This window comes from Nanorana parkeri, unplaced genomic scaffold (genome assembly GCF_000935625.1).
Source record: "Nanorana parkeri isolate BGI_ZX_2015 unplaced genomic scaffold, ASM93562v1 scaffold20, whole genome shotgun sequence".
Lineage (NCBI taxonomy): Eukaryota > Metazoa > Chordata > Amphibia > Anura > Dicroglossidae > Nanorana > Nanorana parkeri.
Window position 1 is genome coordinate 2,853,608 of NW_017306288.1, and position 18,088 is coordinate 2,871,695.

The 18,088-nt window shown below is 42.1% G+C and overlaps 1 protein-coding gene across 1 annotated transcript in view; it reads left to right on the plus strand.

Annotated features, from left to right (window-relative positions):
• The window catches only part of AP5M1 (adaptor related protein complex 5 mu 1 subunit), a 12,807-nt gene extending 12,444 nt beyond the window's left edge, over nt 1-363 (plus strand). The window contains exon 8 of the mRNA XM_018562341.1: nt 245-363. Coding sequence (XP_018417843.1) covers nt 245-327 — 83 coding nt within the window. The 3' untranslated portion in view covers nt 328-363. The remainder of the gene's footprint in view (nt 1-244) is intronic.
• The last annotated feature ends 17,725 nt before the right edge of the window (nt 364-18,088 follow it).

Consider the following 18,088-nt stretch of genomic DNA (forward strand, 5'->3'; position numbering starts at 1 on the left):
TATATATATATATATATACACACACACACACACTTCTACAGGCATAAATGATTGCACTGGTTGTGGCATTGTGGAGCACAGCACATGTGTTATAAAGGCACAGAGTTTGAAAGTCAGCTGATTCTTCTACATGGGGGATTGGAATGAGGAAATGACAAGAAGATGAATTTAAATATTTTGCTTGGTATTCCATTCCAGACGTTGCCTTCTAACCTTGTTTGACTTCTGCTTTTGTTTGTTTCAGCTCGTGAACTGATCTCTTCAGAGTATTATATATGGAATTCCAAAGCACCAGCACCAGTATTATGCCGATCATTTTTCGACTGACTCTTGTTAACAGATGTATTTGTAGATGTATTTGTAAATAATGGAGGAAACTGTACAATAAAATACACTTTATCATGTATTTTGGTATCTTTATTGTTATGTTAAAACTAAGTATTTTTTTATTCAGATAAAACAGTAAATGCGCGTTAAAAGGAGAAAGCTAGTTGATTAAAGATCATTAGTTGATAAAAGTTATATGCATTTGGGGTTTACTTACAGCATTTTACAGTTTACTTTGCAAAGTTATTTTTCACCTAGCTTAGGGAATGCAGTGAAGCTAAGTAAAAATTCTGTTTGCCAAGAATACACAATCATTGCAAAGTAAAACAAAAAATTGATTTTTGCTTGCACATGATTGAATGCATGACATCAGCATCATTTAACTAAGAAATGTGAAAGTTGACTACCCAAAGCAGATGGTCCCTTAGCTTAGTACATAAGGAAAGTAGACAAGCCGTGACCTCAATTTTGTACAAAATACGTTCTGAATACAGACAGAATGTGCAAGAAAAATGTAATATATGTATATTATTACTGAACAAATAAAATAGTTTTGTTGTCAAGGCTTTGGAGCATGACATCACATATGTAAAGTCTAGCCACTTATACATGACTTCCATCCACCAGGTATCTTGTTCATTGTATCTGGGAACTTCAGTATGGAATGAGAATCTATCCACACGGAATGTGTGGTCTACACAGATAGAATGGTTTATGAATATAAATATTGTCTGTTACCACAAATGTTACAAATTACATTGAGAAAAATACATTGTTGGCTGCTAATAGTTTTTGAGGATTCCTTGCCATAGTTATTGGCTTTGTTCCCATCCAACTAAGGAGCTCTGTCTCTTCATGTTGCCTTAATCATTATAACAAAATCCAGTATGGAAACAAAACCCTCCGGGCCAGCCGTAGTAAAAAAACGGCCGGCAGGGAGCTCTCTAGATCTGAGCGGGCGTCTTTAGACGTCCGCTCAGACATGCCCCCTTGCCCGCGATATTTAAAAACAGGCAGCGATGCCTGTTCACATACAAGCGATCCGCCGGCGGATCGCTTGTATGGGGTAACGATCGGTGCCCCCCCTCCTCCACGGTCCCCGTTGTATAAAATTCAATTTCAGTACAGCTTTGCATGACGGAATTAACGTCAGTCAAAGTATCGCAGCGCTGAATACTGAAAGTTAAAGTAACCGCATTAAAGTGGACCTTTACACTCAAAAATCAAATTCTACTAATGCATGATCGATGTATGATGGTTGATAAAAACATAGACATGTCAGGTGTAAAATGCTGTGATTTTGAAATACTAACACTTGCAGAGCATTCACTTCCTACTTTGAAAGGGCAAAATGACTTCAGATTGCTAAAGCAATGCACACTGGGAAGGAAACATCAACAGAGCATTGCTTGGAAATCTCATCTCAGGGAAAGGCATGTTCCTCTTCCGAGATGATGTGCATGGTCACATGTCCTAGTCACATGTATCAGATTTTCAGGAAGTAAAGGGAGATCTAGTAATCTGCCCTTAGTAAACATTGCCACTGTCAGAAGACTGGGGAAGAAAAGAGGACTAAAGTATGCAAAGAATACAAAGCCGGCAATTATCTAGAAGTATGTGTTTGTAGGTTGTCATTACTAAACATTTCTAAAGGTGTGTTTGTTGTTATTTTAAAGATATGGGTAAAGGTCCGCTTTAAGTGAACAGACCAGAGAAATCAGACATCTCCAGAGCCACTAAAGTCTATAAAGGACTTACATAATTGTAAGGTGATCAAACTCTTCAGCATCTATCTGACATTCTTTGTGTGAACTGGTCATTTAAATAATCAGACTTGATCTAAAAGGAGTGCAAGACAAAAATGTAATGGTTGGTCCCTCCGGACTCTTAAATGAGCAACAATCATTAAATAAATAAATGTTATGTTTCTATGACCATCTTGACTAGCAATCCATAGCTTGACATCAATAAACAAATCCCAGACAGCAGCAAAATCATCTAAGTAAGATGTTCCATAAAAGGCCATAGTCACAAGTTCAATTTCTTTTTTTGTGTATTATTATTATTATACATTATTATTATACAGGATTTATATAGCGCCAACAGTTTGTGCAGCGCTTTACAATATAAGGAAGACATTACAATCACAATACAATTCAAGACAAGATGGTAAGGAGTGTATGTTTGGTTTCCTAGAAATTGATAATGTTTTCATTGTTGCATAACCATATCCTAGGTGATAAAAGGAAAGCAATTCTGAACTTTGAATTGTAATTATCTAGATATTCAGCAGGTATTGAGCTGCTCTTGTCTTTGGTGTTTTTCCAGGGTTTTGTTTTTTTAGATGGCAACCTGCTAGAGTTCTAAAACCATTTTCACAATAGCATTCTTCGACAAATTTACCAGCTGTGTCGGAAAGCTCTGATGGATTGTTCTCAGGCACAGATTTAATTTAAAACACAGCAAGTTGGGCCTTACTACTAATAAACCCAATGGGTCCCACACGTTTTTTAATCAAAACACAATGTTCATTGCAAATGCCATGAAACAGTTTTTGTCTCACATGGGGCATCTTAGTTTCCGGTACACAGTCAGAACAACTGTCTGGTGGCATCTTCAGGATCTTCTGCTTTTCTTCTGTCTGCAGGACAATAAAAAAAAAAAAAAACTGTTTTTTTCATCCATTGTCCTTGTCACCCCAGTGAACAAGCTTTTGATTTTGTCTCAAAATCTATCACTTTAAGATACATTTTTGAAGACAGGGTCTGTTTCCCCAGTTTGGTACATGACCTGTTTAATGTCCTCCCTGTGTCTGGGAACTCCTTAGTGTAATTAGCGACCTTTGAACTCGTCGACTAATCCCGAGCTAGTTTGTATTCCTTGCTCATCTTTAAGACCAGACCTTTCTTTTCTTCCGCGTCCACTTTCACAATTAAAGAAGAAACAGCTGCATTTCAAGGGATTCCAATTCCAAAACGCTTAATCGTGATTGACAAGTTCTTATACTAAGCTATACGAAAATAAGAGAGTCCTTTCTTGGGTTAAAACTTCAATCATATTCTATAAAATTATCTCAATATGGATTTTATTAATTTTCTTTGATAAAGATTCTTTGCATACATTTAACTTGAAAGATGCTTTGAATCTTCAGTATGCCTAAGAGTTTCCTTTGAAGGCCTGAATGGTGTCAGGCTTTCATTGTATCAGGAAATATTGATAGCAATGAAACCTGTATGTTGGTGTTTAAGGAGAGACAAGGGGACTTTGAAGACTGCTGTTTAAGCAGGTGCATTGACATGCGCATGTTAGTTTGACAAGTTGGTTTGACAGCCGGCCAGTCAAGTGGATGATGTTGTATGTAAACTATTGCCAGTATCATTTGTGGTGTGAATTTAAATTAATCAGATCCCCAAATGTTCCGTATATATTTTTACTTTTATTTAACTTTAGAGGACAGTTACCATTTAATGAACCTGTCACCAAAAGCCCACCCGGCCTTCCTTAGTTCCTCAGTAGAGCTGTTTAATAGAATGCTTACCTGAAACGCACCTGTAGTAGGCTGAAGTGGATCTTAGGCTGAGGATAATGCAAAGACTTGGTCAGGCAGGCAGGGTTGGAAACAGTCTGGCAGTGAGGTACAAAGTCGGGATCCAGGAGTGTAGTCAGGAGGCAGGCTGAGGTCTTGATCGGGCAGCAAGGTACAAAATCGGCAGGCAGAAGAATGGTCAGGAAACAGGCAAGAGTCACATTGTAAATTCACCATATAACACAGAGGTAGCTCATACAGGAACTAACCCAAATCAACGGGCTCCGAGCACAGGAAGTGTCCTGTATTTAAAGCCTGAGATAAATGCAGATCTTCTACAGCTGGTGGGCAGGTGGAGTCAAAGTGTCCATAAGGAGAGTTGCTCAGTACACAGAACCTGCAGCAGAAACCAAGTCTTTCCAGTGGCTGAATGGCTAGGTCTGTGCACTTCCGTGCCAGAGACCCAGGTTCCAACCCTGAACAGGGGCTGTTCGGACAGGTACGTGACATTACCTACGTTCAGCCGAGCCTCAGGTCCTGATGCTACGGTTTACTACAGGGTTAGGCGCCACATATATGTTCTTGCAGTGGCTGTACACCACATGGCTGCAGTGGTACCACATACATCTGTGAAGTTTCAGGACCTTGATGTAAGGTTCCTGCAGAACAATGTATTGCCACAGTTGGAAGCAGATCCTACTGATGGCACAGTGTTATTGGAAAGAATTTAAGGGGAAAAAGAATCCTACCCACAGAGCCAATCTTACCAGTGCTAGCATGCAAATTTATCAAACACTTCTCTCATCTTAGGCCTAATGGCTACTGACTTCTTGTAACATCTGGAGACTCTAACAAAGAAGTCTTCCAATAGCATTTTCTGTCTTTGTTGGCCTGCATGCTGTTTTTGTACCATTATCAGACTCTGGAGTCTGAATCAGTAACGCTAGAGATTTACACACAGGGAGCAGGAAAACCTTAAGCAGTAGTAAAATAGTCATTTTTAGGTATGTAAAAACCAAGGAACTCCATCAGGGAAGGATCTAGCTGTCAGAATTCCCGAGTTGTAGGAAGCAGGCAAGTGTTTAAACACTGCATGAGAACATAAGACAACACCGGGCGCCTGTCCTGGTGCAGTAATCCTTTTTATTAGTAAAAATAAATGTACAATAGATTATAGTCACAAAAGTAGCAAGGTAAAGACATCAATGGACTGATAGTCCTCAATAGTTAATCTGCTGTGGAGATGAATGAAAGAATAATCCAGGAGCTCTGCTATACCGCAGAGTCACGCTAACACTGCTGAACGCGGTTTCGGGGACATCAGTCCATTGATGTCTTTACCTTGCTACTTTTGTGAGTATAATCTATTCTACATTTATTTTTACCAATAAAAATGATTATTGCGCCAGGACAGTCGTCCGGTGTTGTCTTATGTTTTCATGCAGTGTTCAGGATCCCTTATCTGTATCGGGGCAGCCGTACTGGATTTAGAGAAGTTGTTTGGGCCACAGGAGGGATCCCTTTGGCGCTGGTCGATGCTTTTTTTGGAAGTGTTTAAACACACTGGCAAACCAGTGATCCATGTCCAATGCACATGATCCTTATGACCTAGAAAAGGGATTTTAAAAAAAGCTATTTTTAATTTACAAAAAGCAAGAGAGGTGCGCCCGGGAGGGGCAAGTGACTACAGGTGCACAAAGCAATACCGACCTACTGCCACATTCTTAGCGGTGAACCATTTGGGTTACACCAACGTTACATATAGTGCTTGACTAGTATTCACTCCATATACCCTATATGTAACTGTCTACCCATCTCTCAGATGTAGGTTTGCAGTACATTCGTACATTGATTGAATTCTTACTGATTTGTACTGTATGTAGAAATGTATATATGTTTTTACAGTTACAAATATAGGCACTTTAGCATTGCCTAAAGTAGGTTCAGAATTTTAAAAATGGTAAGAATATTAAAGCTGAACTTCAGATAGCTAAATACAAAGTTTAAATACATATATGTGAGATTTATATTTTCATGCAATAAAGTTTTATTTTTTTAAGATGCTGAGAAAGAAAAGTACAGTTCTAAGCAGTAGCAAGACTTCTAGGTACATCACAAGATCATTAAAGAGATACGTCAATATATATTGTGGTACAGAACAAGGAAGGAAATGTGAATTTCTAACCTGCTAGAGGATTTGTAAACATGTTCAGCCAGTCTTGTGATGCAGACATCCCCTACCTACAGCAGGTCCTGGACCCCTCTGCAGATTACACTATAAAGTAAAAGGAGAAGTATTGGGAAAGTAAAATATACTCTTCCCAATACTTGGAGCCGGCATGGGACACTGCAGCTGTCACACGCTGTCTCTATATACCAGGGGTAGGCAAACTCCGGCCCTCCAGATGTGGTGCAACTACAAAATCCCATTGCATCTGCCTCTGGGAGTCCTGCCGGTGGCTGTCAAAGTCTAGCAATGCCTAATGGGATTTGTAGTTGCACCACTGCTGGAGGGCCAGAGATTTCCTACCCCTGCTATATACCAATCACAGACCACTAATCACCCAGCTCATGGTTTCTCCCTGCAGAGAGCAGTGACTGTCAGTCCAGTGCTTATTGGAAAGACAGAAAAGGGGGTGGGCACAGCTGGCTCTGGCTCTAGAGAGCCATAGACAGCTGTCATTCAGGCAGCCAGGTGGATTCCAACAATATTGGTGGGATGCTTTCTGGCTGCGGCGTGGCTCTGTGTTGTCAGAACATAGTGAGCAGTAGCCCGCTATATACTGACTTTGGGTCACAAAGTACATTAGTAAATACAGTTATACTCCTGTGACCCAAAAGAGAAGTAAAGCCAAAAAATGTACTTTATTTCTCTTTTAGGTAATACATTCTGACCCAGGACACATCTTATCCTATGACTGGATACTGAAGGAGCAGCTAAGGCCATCCCTCTGCTCCCTTCCTATAGGTATGTTTACATGTGCACTATACAAAGCAATAGAGCCCTGACTCTATTGCCGGAATATTGGGTAAAGCTTGTGTGAACCTTGTGTGAAAATATTCATAAAAAGTGTTATTTTTAATATCTACCAAATGTCTATCTTGTTTGTAAGCCCTAAAACCAAATGTTCTTATTTGCTCTGTTTTGGGCTATGAAATAAATAATTTAACTATTTTTGAAATGCAAAAACTACCTGTTGACTTCTTGTGCCTGTTTCCTGTGCTGACTTATCATTTATCATGTTTGCCAGTTCTCTCTGTCAACTACAAAACTCCTCCACTCTATGGTATGAAAAAGAAAAGAGGGGGTTATTCTGGAGCGCTGTCCGGAAGTGACAACACTGTTTTTTCATAGATACATTAGGGCAAGTGAGCATTGTCACCGTAGGACAGGAAGTAGGTTGCCATCGGGGTAGAAAACTAATGCAGCTATCACATGTATGCAGGGTGATTCATATAATGAAGCAGTCTGAGGCTATTGCCTCAGGTGACATCTCTTTGGGTCACATGGCGGGCAGCAGGCAGAGCAGTATGGCCGCTCTTTTGCAAAATGTTTGCAGCGTGCCTGCCATCCTCTTTTTGGCCAAAGCGTCCCAGGTTGTTAAGAACCAGGTGTGGAGATACACATCTCGCCCAGCTCTTTGCAACCTGGGATGCGCAAGCTGGTGTCCCGCTCAGGTACTAGCAGCCAGTTATGTCATTGCTTGCCAGGAGCTGGGTTGGACATTCTGGTGGAAGGGTTGCCGGCTAGAGCTGGGCGGGGAGATGATGCAGGGGCCACACCCACAACACACAGTTAGCATGCACCACCAGGACTGATCCCAACCCAGCGGCCTCAGGTGGCGAAAAGACTAGAAATCCCAATGCGTGTAAGTTGTATCATCCTCATATTGTATGACCAATAAAGATTGTTGTTGCCACACAAGCAGATTCAAACAAATATGTCAATCCTGGGCCCCTCTGGAGATCTTTATCCTCTCTTTTGGGCCTTGTATCATCCTTTCTATTAAACATCGGGTTCCAACCGCTCAGGATCATCACACCGACAAGCACTGAGTGCTACCTATACCTAAGTGGGCACAGAGGTATTCACTGCATGCTTCTTCCAGTTGCTTAAATGCCTTCTTGGGCATCCTGCAACCCAACACATGTGAGTCCCAGTTGTTATTTTGAATCATCTATCACAGTTTCCCTCATAATCCTAAACTACTACACATGCTGTTCTCTCCAGGAACATTTTATGCTTTCTTTTGTCCCCCCCCAATATTTTGGAGCATCTTCATGTAAGGAATGGTAGCTTACAACATATAGTTTTTTTGTTCTTGGGTTTGCTCTTTAGATATCTTGCTCTTTTGCAGCTTTAAACCTTAATAAGTGTCCTTAATAAGACTTGCTATGGCTCATGACGACAATACCATGGCAAAGCCATCAATTTTGTCCTTCTGTGACATTATTGGGCCTGTCAAGTAGAGTATTGTTTAAATGCCTAACGCCCAATTGAGATCCAGCAACAGCCTTGACCTTAGTGTAAAGCAAAGGTAAAATCTGCAGTCAGAACATCTCAGTCAGTCACTGTTCTAAGACAAAAAGGTCAGCTGGAATGTTAATATATAATCCACGGGCTTTAAGGGACTTTTTTATTTCCCCTCCTGAGGATTACATTTTAAATTCGAACAAATCTGATTTAGGAGATGGTGAAAGTGAAATTGATCTATCCCTCGTGCAAACTTTTGCAGTATTTGCCTGTACTGACATCATTTAGATAGTTAGCAGTATTATCAGATTAAGGGCCATTGTATGTAGCCGTTGAAAAGAAAAGATAGCAAGAGCTAAACACGGGATGAATTTGGAACCTTTTAACCTGGCTGGAGTACTAAGGTCCCTGTTATGCAAATACCTTCAATCCTTCTCTAAGTTCAGGGGAAATCATTTTCTTGAATGACAGGTTTATTCAGCGCGAATTCAGTTGGTGATTAATCCCCTCTTTGATCTAGGCTATTTCTCTTAACTACCAGTTACCTCGTTTTGACAAAGTGCATCTGAGATTAGGGAGATCACTAGAATACTAGTAGGGTGTGCGTCTATTCTCAAGAACCTTTGTAAGCAATGGCCAGGCCAAGGAATGTAATCTATTTTCAGCATTCAAAGCAAGAAATCTTTTTTTTTTTTCTGCTAAGCTAGGAAGTCAATGGAATATGTGATGAAGTTTGTTTCGCACTTGCAAAAAAATAAAATAAAAGGCACACTTTTCTTTGAGTTCAGAAGATATAATTAAGTAGAAATTGTTACATATACAAAGCTAATCAGAATCATTGATGAAAATACTGTTTGCTAAAATCAATCTCCAGTAAAAAAAAAAAAAAGACTGCCCTTGAAGTGGAGCTACCCAACATTGTAAAGGTTCACTGCTCACTTTTGTGTGGGGATAATATGTAACGGTCGTTTATTTACCTAATCCCCACTGGCACCAAGACTGGTGCCTGCAGCCTCTTACCCCCTGCACTTCAATGCTCAGAGGCCCACTGACGTCATCATGTCTACGTTTTAGGTAAAGACACCAAGGGACAGTCTGTAAGGGCACAGTGGCGGCTGCGCATGTGCAAAAGACCAATCTCGGGAAGCACGCCATAGTGAGCATGCGAGAGGTGTGCGGGAAGACGCCCAGGTGTAATGATTGAGCGAGTTTGGCTGAGGATCTCAGCTGCGGAGAGGCTTTGTGGATGGCTCAGGTGGGGGGTTCACACTTACACTCTTTAGTGTGGCTGAGTGAGGTTGGAACCCTTAACACATCATATGCCACCACAGGCTGTAATTGCAGAGATAACAATAAGTGAACCTTCCCTCTTCGCAATATTGTGGTTAGTTGGGGCCTGTGGGGATTTGTAGTTCAAAATAAAGTAGTTCACTCCATGAATGCAAAAAACTATTGCAACTACAGCAACTTGGCAGAGGAAAGAAAAGTAGTCCCGTATTTGTTTTGGTATACAGTAGTTCACTCCACTAATGCATAACACTATTGCAGGCTTATCAAACAGTAATTAGGAGTACTCCTGAGCAAGCCCCCTTTGTAGAGCAGTGTCTCTTTAAACCCCACTGAGTTGCAGGCAATGTAAACAATTACAGGGTCCAGGATGGTACTTGCGGTTTGTTGGGGTATTCAGAGCCCTCCAGGAGTACAGGGCGAAGGATCACTGCTGTGCTGGAAGAAGTCCGGATTAATGCTGCTGGAGTGAAAGGTTCATGTGATGGAGCAGAGGTATGAGCCCTAAGAAATTGCTCAACGTTCTACCTCGCTAGAACATTGAGCAAGTGTGCCTTCCAGGCTTTTATGAGTAGGCAGGTGTGTTGGGGCGGAGCAGTCAGCAGAGGCCCTCCCGAACGTCTCCTAGCAACAGGATGCTTCCGAAGGGCCAGGCTGCTACGCCCTCACTCCTATGTGTGACGAGTCCGAGGGAGACGTCTGGAGGGAGGAGCCGAATATGCAAACCTGCCGGCCCGTCTCCCAGCAACGAGACGTCGCCGCGGTTCGTGACACCAGGTGGATGGCGCACAGGAAGTGAGGTAGTTGCCTCAATTAAATTACTATAATAAGAAGAGCCTGCCTGCTTCACATTGCTGATGGTCATGTCAGCTTGTGTTGCCTCTTGTGTGTGCCTCTGTCGATTTGCCTATGACCTGTTTGACTTGGATTGCCCTGGACTACCCTTCTGATTGATGCCTGCCCCTTTCATCGGCCTGTTCTCTGGATTTGCTCTTGTCTGCTGATTTTGTGCTTCGCTGCCCGGCTGGATCTGATTTTCGGCTTCCTCGACTACGACTTCTGGCTCCCGAATCTGTTCCTACGCTGCCCGCCCGGTTTGATCCTTGGCCTGCTGATTTCTACTCAGGAAGTCTCCTGCACGGTGTCCGCTTCCAATCCATGGCACACGTGCTAGTTGCCCTGCATCCTCCTGTTACAAACGCCAGGGGTCGCAGGACACGAGTCGCAAGAGACGCCTCCTCGTCTTCCGGTCTCATCCTCAGGTACGTAATACAGTCCATGAGCCAGAATGGAGGGAAGAGAGATGAGTGCTGATGCCCAGGGGAGCAGGGATCAGGTAAGCAAAAAGCAAGATGCTTCACCATACCCCTAGACATAAATGAGCAGTGAACTATTTAGTCTGGGAGTAGCCTCACTGCAAGAAATTTTTTTTTTTTTAACCAGAGATAGGTTTTAAGTCTACTAAAGTTGTTTTTATGGCATGATTCTCTGATGTGCACCAATACACAGATAAATCTGCTATGGGCCTAGAGAGAGGATGGTGCCTGAACCAGTGAACAACTGAACAGAAGGAGCTATTTTTTCTTGGGCCATTTAAAAAATGAAGACATTATGGGGCTTTTCCTCAATTAGCAATCAGCTGCTAAAGGTAAATACAAAAATGAATCAGAGACGCTCCACAGGTATTCTGTCTTGAGCCAGTTTACATTTTTACATTTAACTGGATTTTTTTTTAAAGTGGATTTGTTAATGAGAAATATGGGAAGAGCACAATTATACCTGACAAATCCATGATGAAAATGTACATTTATTAAAGACAATTTTTTTTCTAATTGTCTATATTTCCTTCTTAAACCATCATTTCATCACCCCAGCTGCAGGTGCCCCCTATCTAATTCCGTGTCACACTGGAGCTGCTTGTGATTGTGAAACTATAGACTGTACACGTAGCCCGCCGCTCGCCTTCCTGATTCAGCTTATTGTCCCTGCAAGGCTGCAGGAGAAACTAAAGCTGCCTGCAACAGTGAGAATTACTCAGGCAAATTAAAAGACATTTCTCCTTTTACATGGCTCAGTAGCAGTCGTGAACATAAAGCCGCAGAGAGCAAATTGCTGTTGAAAAATTCTTTCAGCACTACGTTGTGACAGCTTCGCCGGTGCTTGCAGAGAGGCAGCGGGTAAGGAAAACTCCGGGGTTTTTATTTCTGGTAACAAGAGGTTCATTATTAAAATGAATGGTCAATATCACATATTGTGAGCAGCAATTCAGTTCTTCGCCTCACCTGTAACTTTTGACAGTGGAACCCTTTTTAAAGCCCTTTCTTTGTTTTGAAGTTAAAGGGTAGCTCCATTTTTGTTACATAATTGCTACATGGGCTATTTTTGTAAAGTGGTGTTAATAAAAAGTGTCTTATTTAAGCAAAACAGTAGAAAGGTATCATGGCACACTCACAAACCAGCATGTAAAACAACTTGTCTCACCACTAAGGTTAATAACAGAGGTTTGGATACACGTCTTCTGCAGAAAATGTGAAAGCCGCAAAGCAAAGCAAAGCAAAGTGAAAACAAAACTTTTATTAACTTGTGCACTGCAAGGGTTAACTGCTCATTTTGGTCTAGGGGAGGAAAATAACAAAGTTATATTCAACCGATCCTCAGTGCCAACCGGCTGTGGCAGTGCTCTATCAACCTGCCTCTTCCTCCGCTGCAGCGATAGTATGTCCCTCGGCATCCTCACGTCCTACGCACTCTATATAGAATTCAAACCAACAATACATCTATGTATCAATGGGGTTTTTTTTAAAAGGCGTCAGACTCTACTTTCGAAAAATATGTATAGAACGTGATGACTTGAGGATCCTTAAACCGCCGCAGCAGAGCGGGGAGAGGCTTGAAGGGCCGGTCTAAGAGCAAGCCAGCTCTGAGGATTGGAGGAGTATACCTTTTTTATTTTTTTCTCCCTAGACACAAATGAGCAGTTAACCTTTGCAGTGCGGGGTAGCCCCACTGCAAGAGTTAATACAAGTTTTGCCTGGAGTTTGGCCAGCTATGGCTTTCTAAAAGTAGGGAAACCATTCAAATATATAATTAGCAATAAAGGTCAGCACTGTTTGGCAAATCAATGAGATTATTATGGTGCTTAAAGGAGAACTCTGGGAAAAACTGCTATTAGCCCTTGCAGTGAGGCTACCCCTGCACTGCAAGGGTTAAGTGCTCCTTTTCTCTAGGGGGCTCAAATAAAGCCGTTTTAATCACCTGATCCTCAGTCCCTCGGCAGTTGGCACTCACCTCTCTCCCACTCTGCTCCAGCTATGGAATCTCCCTTGGCGTCCTCACAGCTAATGCAGATCAATGGTACTGCATGTAATGACATCAGTGGTCCTTAGACCTCTGGAGTCTGGTGGAACTGATCTAACAGCCCAGAGGAAACTGGCGGGACCAAGGATTAGGAAATGAAATCTGCTTTATTTGAGTCCCCTAGACAGATTGAAAACTTAACTCTTGCAGAATGAGGGTAGCCCCACTCCAAGAGAAACCTTTTGATTTTACTGGAATTCTTCTTTAAGCCCCTCCTCCATGTATCAACCCGTTACAATTAGGTTTTTTTTACCAGTGAAAAATAAATAATAAACAACAATGTCTGTCTTTAATGGTACGACACAAATATTATATTCCAAAAATATTTAAAAAGTTTAGGACCTTAACAGATTGCATTGTATGACAGGATATCGCACAAAGCATATAAAATGCATTTAGTACAATAATTGTAAATGTATAGAGTAAGCGCATGACATGTGATCTGTGCGCTGGCACACATCCTTGAAGTCCAACTCAGGAGGATGCAGGAAAGGGTGACTACACCTCAGCTAAACCGACATAAGTGTTGTCCTCTTAAAAAAGGAAGTAGCTATGAATACATCCTTCTGGTAGAATCACCAGATATAATTCCATTGATAGAGAGAAATACCCAACTCCTTTGACAAAAGCAGTATCATACACAGCTTGAATTTTGACAGATTGGCAGAAAATGGTCGATTGGGGGTGAGTTGATTAGGGCGACCTCCCTTGAAGCTCCAGTCCCAGAGCCCCTGGAGGCAAAACAGGTGCATCATGGGGACAAGGAGTGGCACGAGTGCCGTTGAGGTCACCGAGGCAGGAAAGGAAAGTCTCTGTGAAGCCATCAAGTCTCTGGCAGGAACACAAAGCAGCCAGAGTTCCAGAAAAGCCGTAGTCAGAACTAGCTGGGTTGTCAAGGCAGGCAGAGCAGTACCAGGGGAGAGGCAGGGGAGAAATCAGGAGCAAGCCAAAGTCAGTAACGTGCGGGCAGGGAGGAACAAAGCGGCAGGCAGGAGCAGGAATCGAGGAACAAGCCGAGGTCACGGGAAAACAGAGTAGCAAGAAGAGTCAAACAAGCCGGGTCAGTAACAGTTGCACATTCAGGACACAGGATCTCAGAACACAGAAAGACTGTTGATCACTTAGCACTGGAGGCCAGAATGTCACGACCTAAATAACTTGTAGGGTGCCAGAGTTCACAATATGTGGACATGCAGGTCCAGGCACATGCGGCGAATCACATGTGCAAACAGGCGTGTGACCAGGCCTGCCCCGGAACTCTGGCTATGGCTTCTTGACAGTGATTTATAAAACTTCCGCCCAGCTACACGCTGGACAAATGCCATTCGCACAGGTTTCCCGCCACTTTACGGGTTTATTTACAGCTTTTTACCAAAAACGGTTTGCCAGACAGATATGTGGCAGCTTTGGTTTTGCAAAAAACTCGGAGGATGTCTATCACTGCGCCCTTTTTAAAAACATGCAAATTGCTGCATGCATATGGTGAGACGTGCTGCTCACACCTTGGCACCAAAACTTAGCTCTATTCTCAAAAGTAAAAATGTGCTTTACTGCATGGGAAATATACTGTATACATGTAAAAAGCCGTTATACTTTGCCATGAGTCTACTTTTTTCAGCTCCCTTCTCACACAATGAAATCAATGCCTTTGTTTCACATTGCCCTAATCTATTAATACTTAATAAAGGTAATTACCCCTAAAATACAAAGGGAAAAGAAGTAGTACGCACTGTTCCCTTTGTGTCTGTGCCTTTGGCCATATTAAATGACACGTTATTTTGTAATTTTTAATTTACAATATTTTCTAACATTTCCAGCGCACATATTTTTAGCTCCTTACTCTAGAACGTATTGAAGCTGATATAATTACACCTTTTAATTCACAAAAGACGTGTATTTGCCTATTTGTCAGAAAGCTTTTTCATGCTGGCATGCTGTTGCTATGACAAGATGACTTTGAACGCACAGCGGGTAAAATAATGTATACTTCCCAGCAACCCTAACATATGAATGTTAATTTAACCAGTAAGGTAAAAATAAATTGCAGTGCCCCCTTTTCATAATAATAATAATCGGCAAACTTATATAGGAAAGGCAGTCAAACTGTAATATGCTGTTCAAAATTAGGGAAAAAATACAAAAATTACAGGTTGGAGGAGTCGGCCAGACAAACCTGCATGAAGGAAGTATAATGTCAAATTTTGAATTCAAACATCCTTCCTTAGGGGTTTCATGGAAAATGTGTTGCTTAGCCTTCTCAGCTCTTTTTGATACTAAGTAACATAACCCATGAGAATAGGATGAGCCACAGGCACCGGGCTGTGAAGTTCAGTTTTAAAGCCGAACTCCACGGAGATGTAGTAAAACTATTTATATTTCTGTCCATCCCATCCTGAGATTTATGCAACTGTTCTTCTCCACAGCCGCTGCTGAGTCAATGAGAGCCAGCAGCGGCGGTAGAGGAGGCTGGACCCGGCAGGGGAGGAGGAGGCGGGGCCCGGTGGTCAGCAACAGAGAAGGAGGCGGGGTCGATGACGGAGGAGGAGGCGGGCCCGGCGATGGATGAGGGAGCGGGCTTGGCGACGGAGAAGGGAAGACGGAGGAAGAAGAGGTGGACAGGTAAGGAGTGTGACCAGCCCAGCTGAGGGTGACCCTGCAGAGCCCACCATAGAGAGTATATGGTGGGCTCTGCAGGGTCACCCTCAGGTGAGCTGTGTGGGATCTCAAGTGGGCTCTCAAGGGGTATAACTAGAAATCACAGGGCCCCATACAAAATTTTGCTATGGGGCCCTGTGATTTATAGTTACGCCCCGGGTCTGACCTCTCCCCTCTGTGTGCTGTATTGTACAATACATACTTCTGACCTCTCTACTCTGTGTGCTGTATTGTACAATACATACTTCTGACCTCTCCACTCTGTGTGCTGTATTGTACATCATAAACTTCTGACCTCTCCCCTCTGTGTGCTGTATTCTACAATACATACTTCTGACCTCTCCACTCTGTGTGCTGTATTGTACATCACATACGTCAGAGCTCTCCACTCTTTGTGTTGTATTCTACAATACATACTTCTGACCTCTCCACTCTGTGTGCTGTATTGTACATCACATACGTCAGAGCTCTCCACTCTTTGTGTTGTATTCTACAATACATACTTCTGACCTCTCCACTCTGTGTGCTGTATTGTACACCATAAAGTTCTGACCTCTCCACTCTGTGTGCTGTATTGTACATCACATACGTCAGAGCTCTCCACTCTTTGTGTTGTATTCTACAATACATACTTCTGACCTCTCCACTCTGTGTGTTGTATTGTACATTTCCCTGCAATCCATAATGTGGTGATAGGGTCTCTTTATTGCTGCTCTTTTGCATGACGGAGGGGTATCTAAAGAAAAGGACAATAAAAATGTTTACGCAAGATCCGCTTTTTAAGAAAGTTAGACAATGGAATGAAAACGGTTTACTGGAAAGAACATCATTTTTGTTCTTTCTAAACAAAAAACTAAAATGTAAAAAAATCCATTACATTTGAGTAAACAATGCATGGATTCTTTTATACGAAATCTCCACAGCTGAACTGAAATGGCACAATGATATATGTTTTGTTACTCTGTCTTAATTCCCATTTCCCCCTTATGTTCTCCAGTCGAACCACTAAAGCAAATCATTGCATGAAACTTTTTAATGTTTCACTCTTTCATTTTCTCATCAGGTAAATGGTATAAGAATCATAGGGTTTAATTGTGGGGAAGATTAATTGTTCCCCTTTATCTTGTACTCCCCACTCTGTGGGGGCTAATACAGATAAAATGTTACTTTGAGCTTCCTCACACTCTCTTCATTAAGCTAATGGAACACTTTGCTCTCATTTTCCTGGCAGGGTGGCTGTAGGAGTACAACCCTGTAATTGTTGCTCTTACAGTAATTGAAGGTAGTAGGTGTATTTGTAATCTCATTGTTTCTAGTATGGGGTACAGATGGATTTATGGTGTACCTGGTTTCTAACCATACGCTGGAAGTTACCATTATCCAGCGTCTCACACTGACACATTGCACTAACCCATACACCTCTGTGCTGCTTACAATTGCAGAGTAGCGCTTACAAGAACAAAGCTTTCTGCCCAAATTTACATACCGGCATAAAAAAAAAAAGGCGAAATCACACGACTGCGTATTTTCAAAGAGCTCAAGAAATAAATGCAAAGGGGTTTGTTATAAAAGTTCCACCCGGTAATGCCAATCGTACATGGCTCTAGTGCCCCTAGATGGCGCTGATGAGTATAGGAAGTATACTCGTCAGCACCATCTAGGAGTGCTAGTGCTATGCAGAATTTCTATTAACTCCTATGGGTCCATTCACACCATGGCATTAGAAAACACACAAGCGTTTTCCTCAAGGCGCATTATGGGGGAAATTTATCAAAACAGGAGCAGCTGTGCATGTTAACCAATCAGCTTCTCTCTTCCGTTTGTTCAGTTAAGCTTTGGAAATGAAAGAGAGAAAATGATTGGTTGCCATGCACCACTGCTCCAGTTTTGATAAATTCCCTTTTATGTGTTTTTGAAGCCTTGCAGTAAAATGTATTGCAACGCAATACACCTTTTATGTGCATTTTACATGTGTTTTCTTCCTTTTCATGCTTGTTTCCTGTCTCTGTATTTTGGGTTGTGTCTGTGTTTGTTTGAGATATGGACATGTGACTTGAAAAACGCACCCATTAAAATGCAAGTTTTTAGTGTGTTGCCATTGGCTATTATGTAATGCAAACCTACAGAAGACGGTTTAAATTTTGTAGCACTTTAAACTATGTTTTTCTTACTTTTAAGAATAAACAGCACTTTTCACATGATAAAGAAGAACATGATAAAGAAGAAGAAATTGTATTAACCCTTGCAGTGGGGCTACCCCCCTGCACTGCAAGGGTTAACTGCTTGTTTTAGTCTAGGGAGTAAAATAAGTTATACTCACCGATCCTCCAAGCTGGATGGCTGTGACAGAGCTCCCTCCAAGCTTCTCCTCCTACAATGGTTTGTCCCTTGGTAACCTCCTTCTACTGTATAGAACGTGATGACTCACAGGACCTTAGACCGCTGCAGTGGAGGGGGACTGA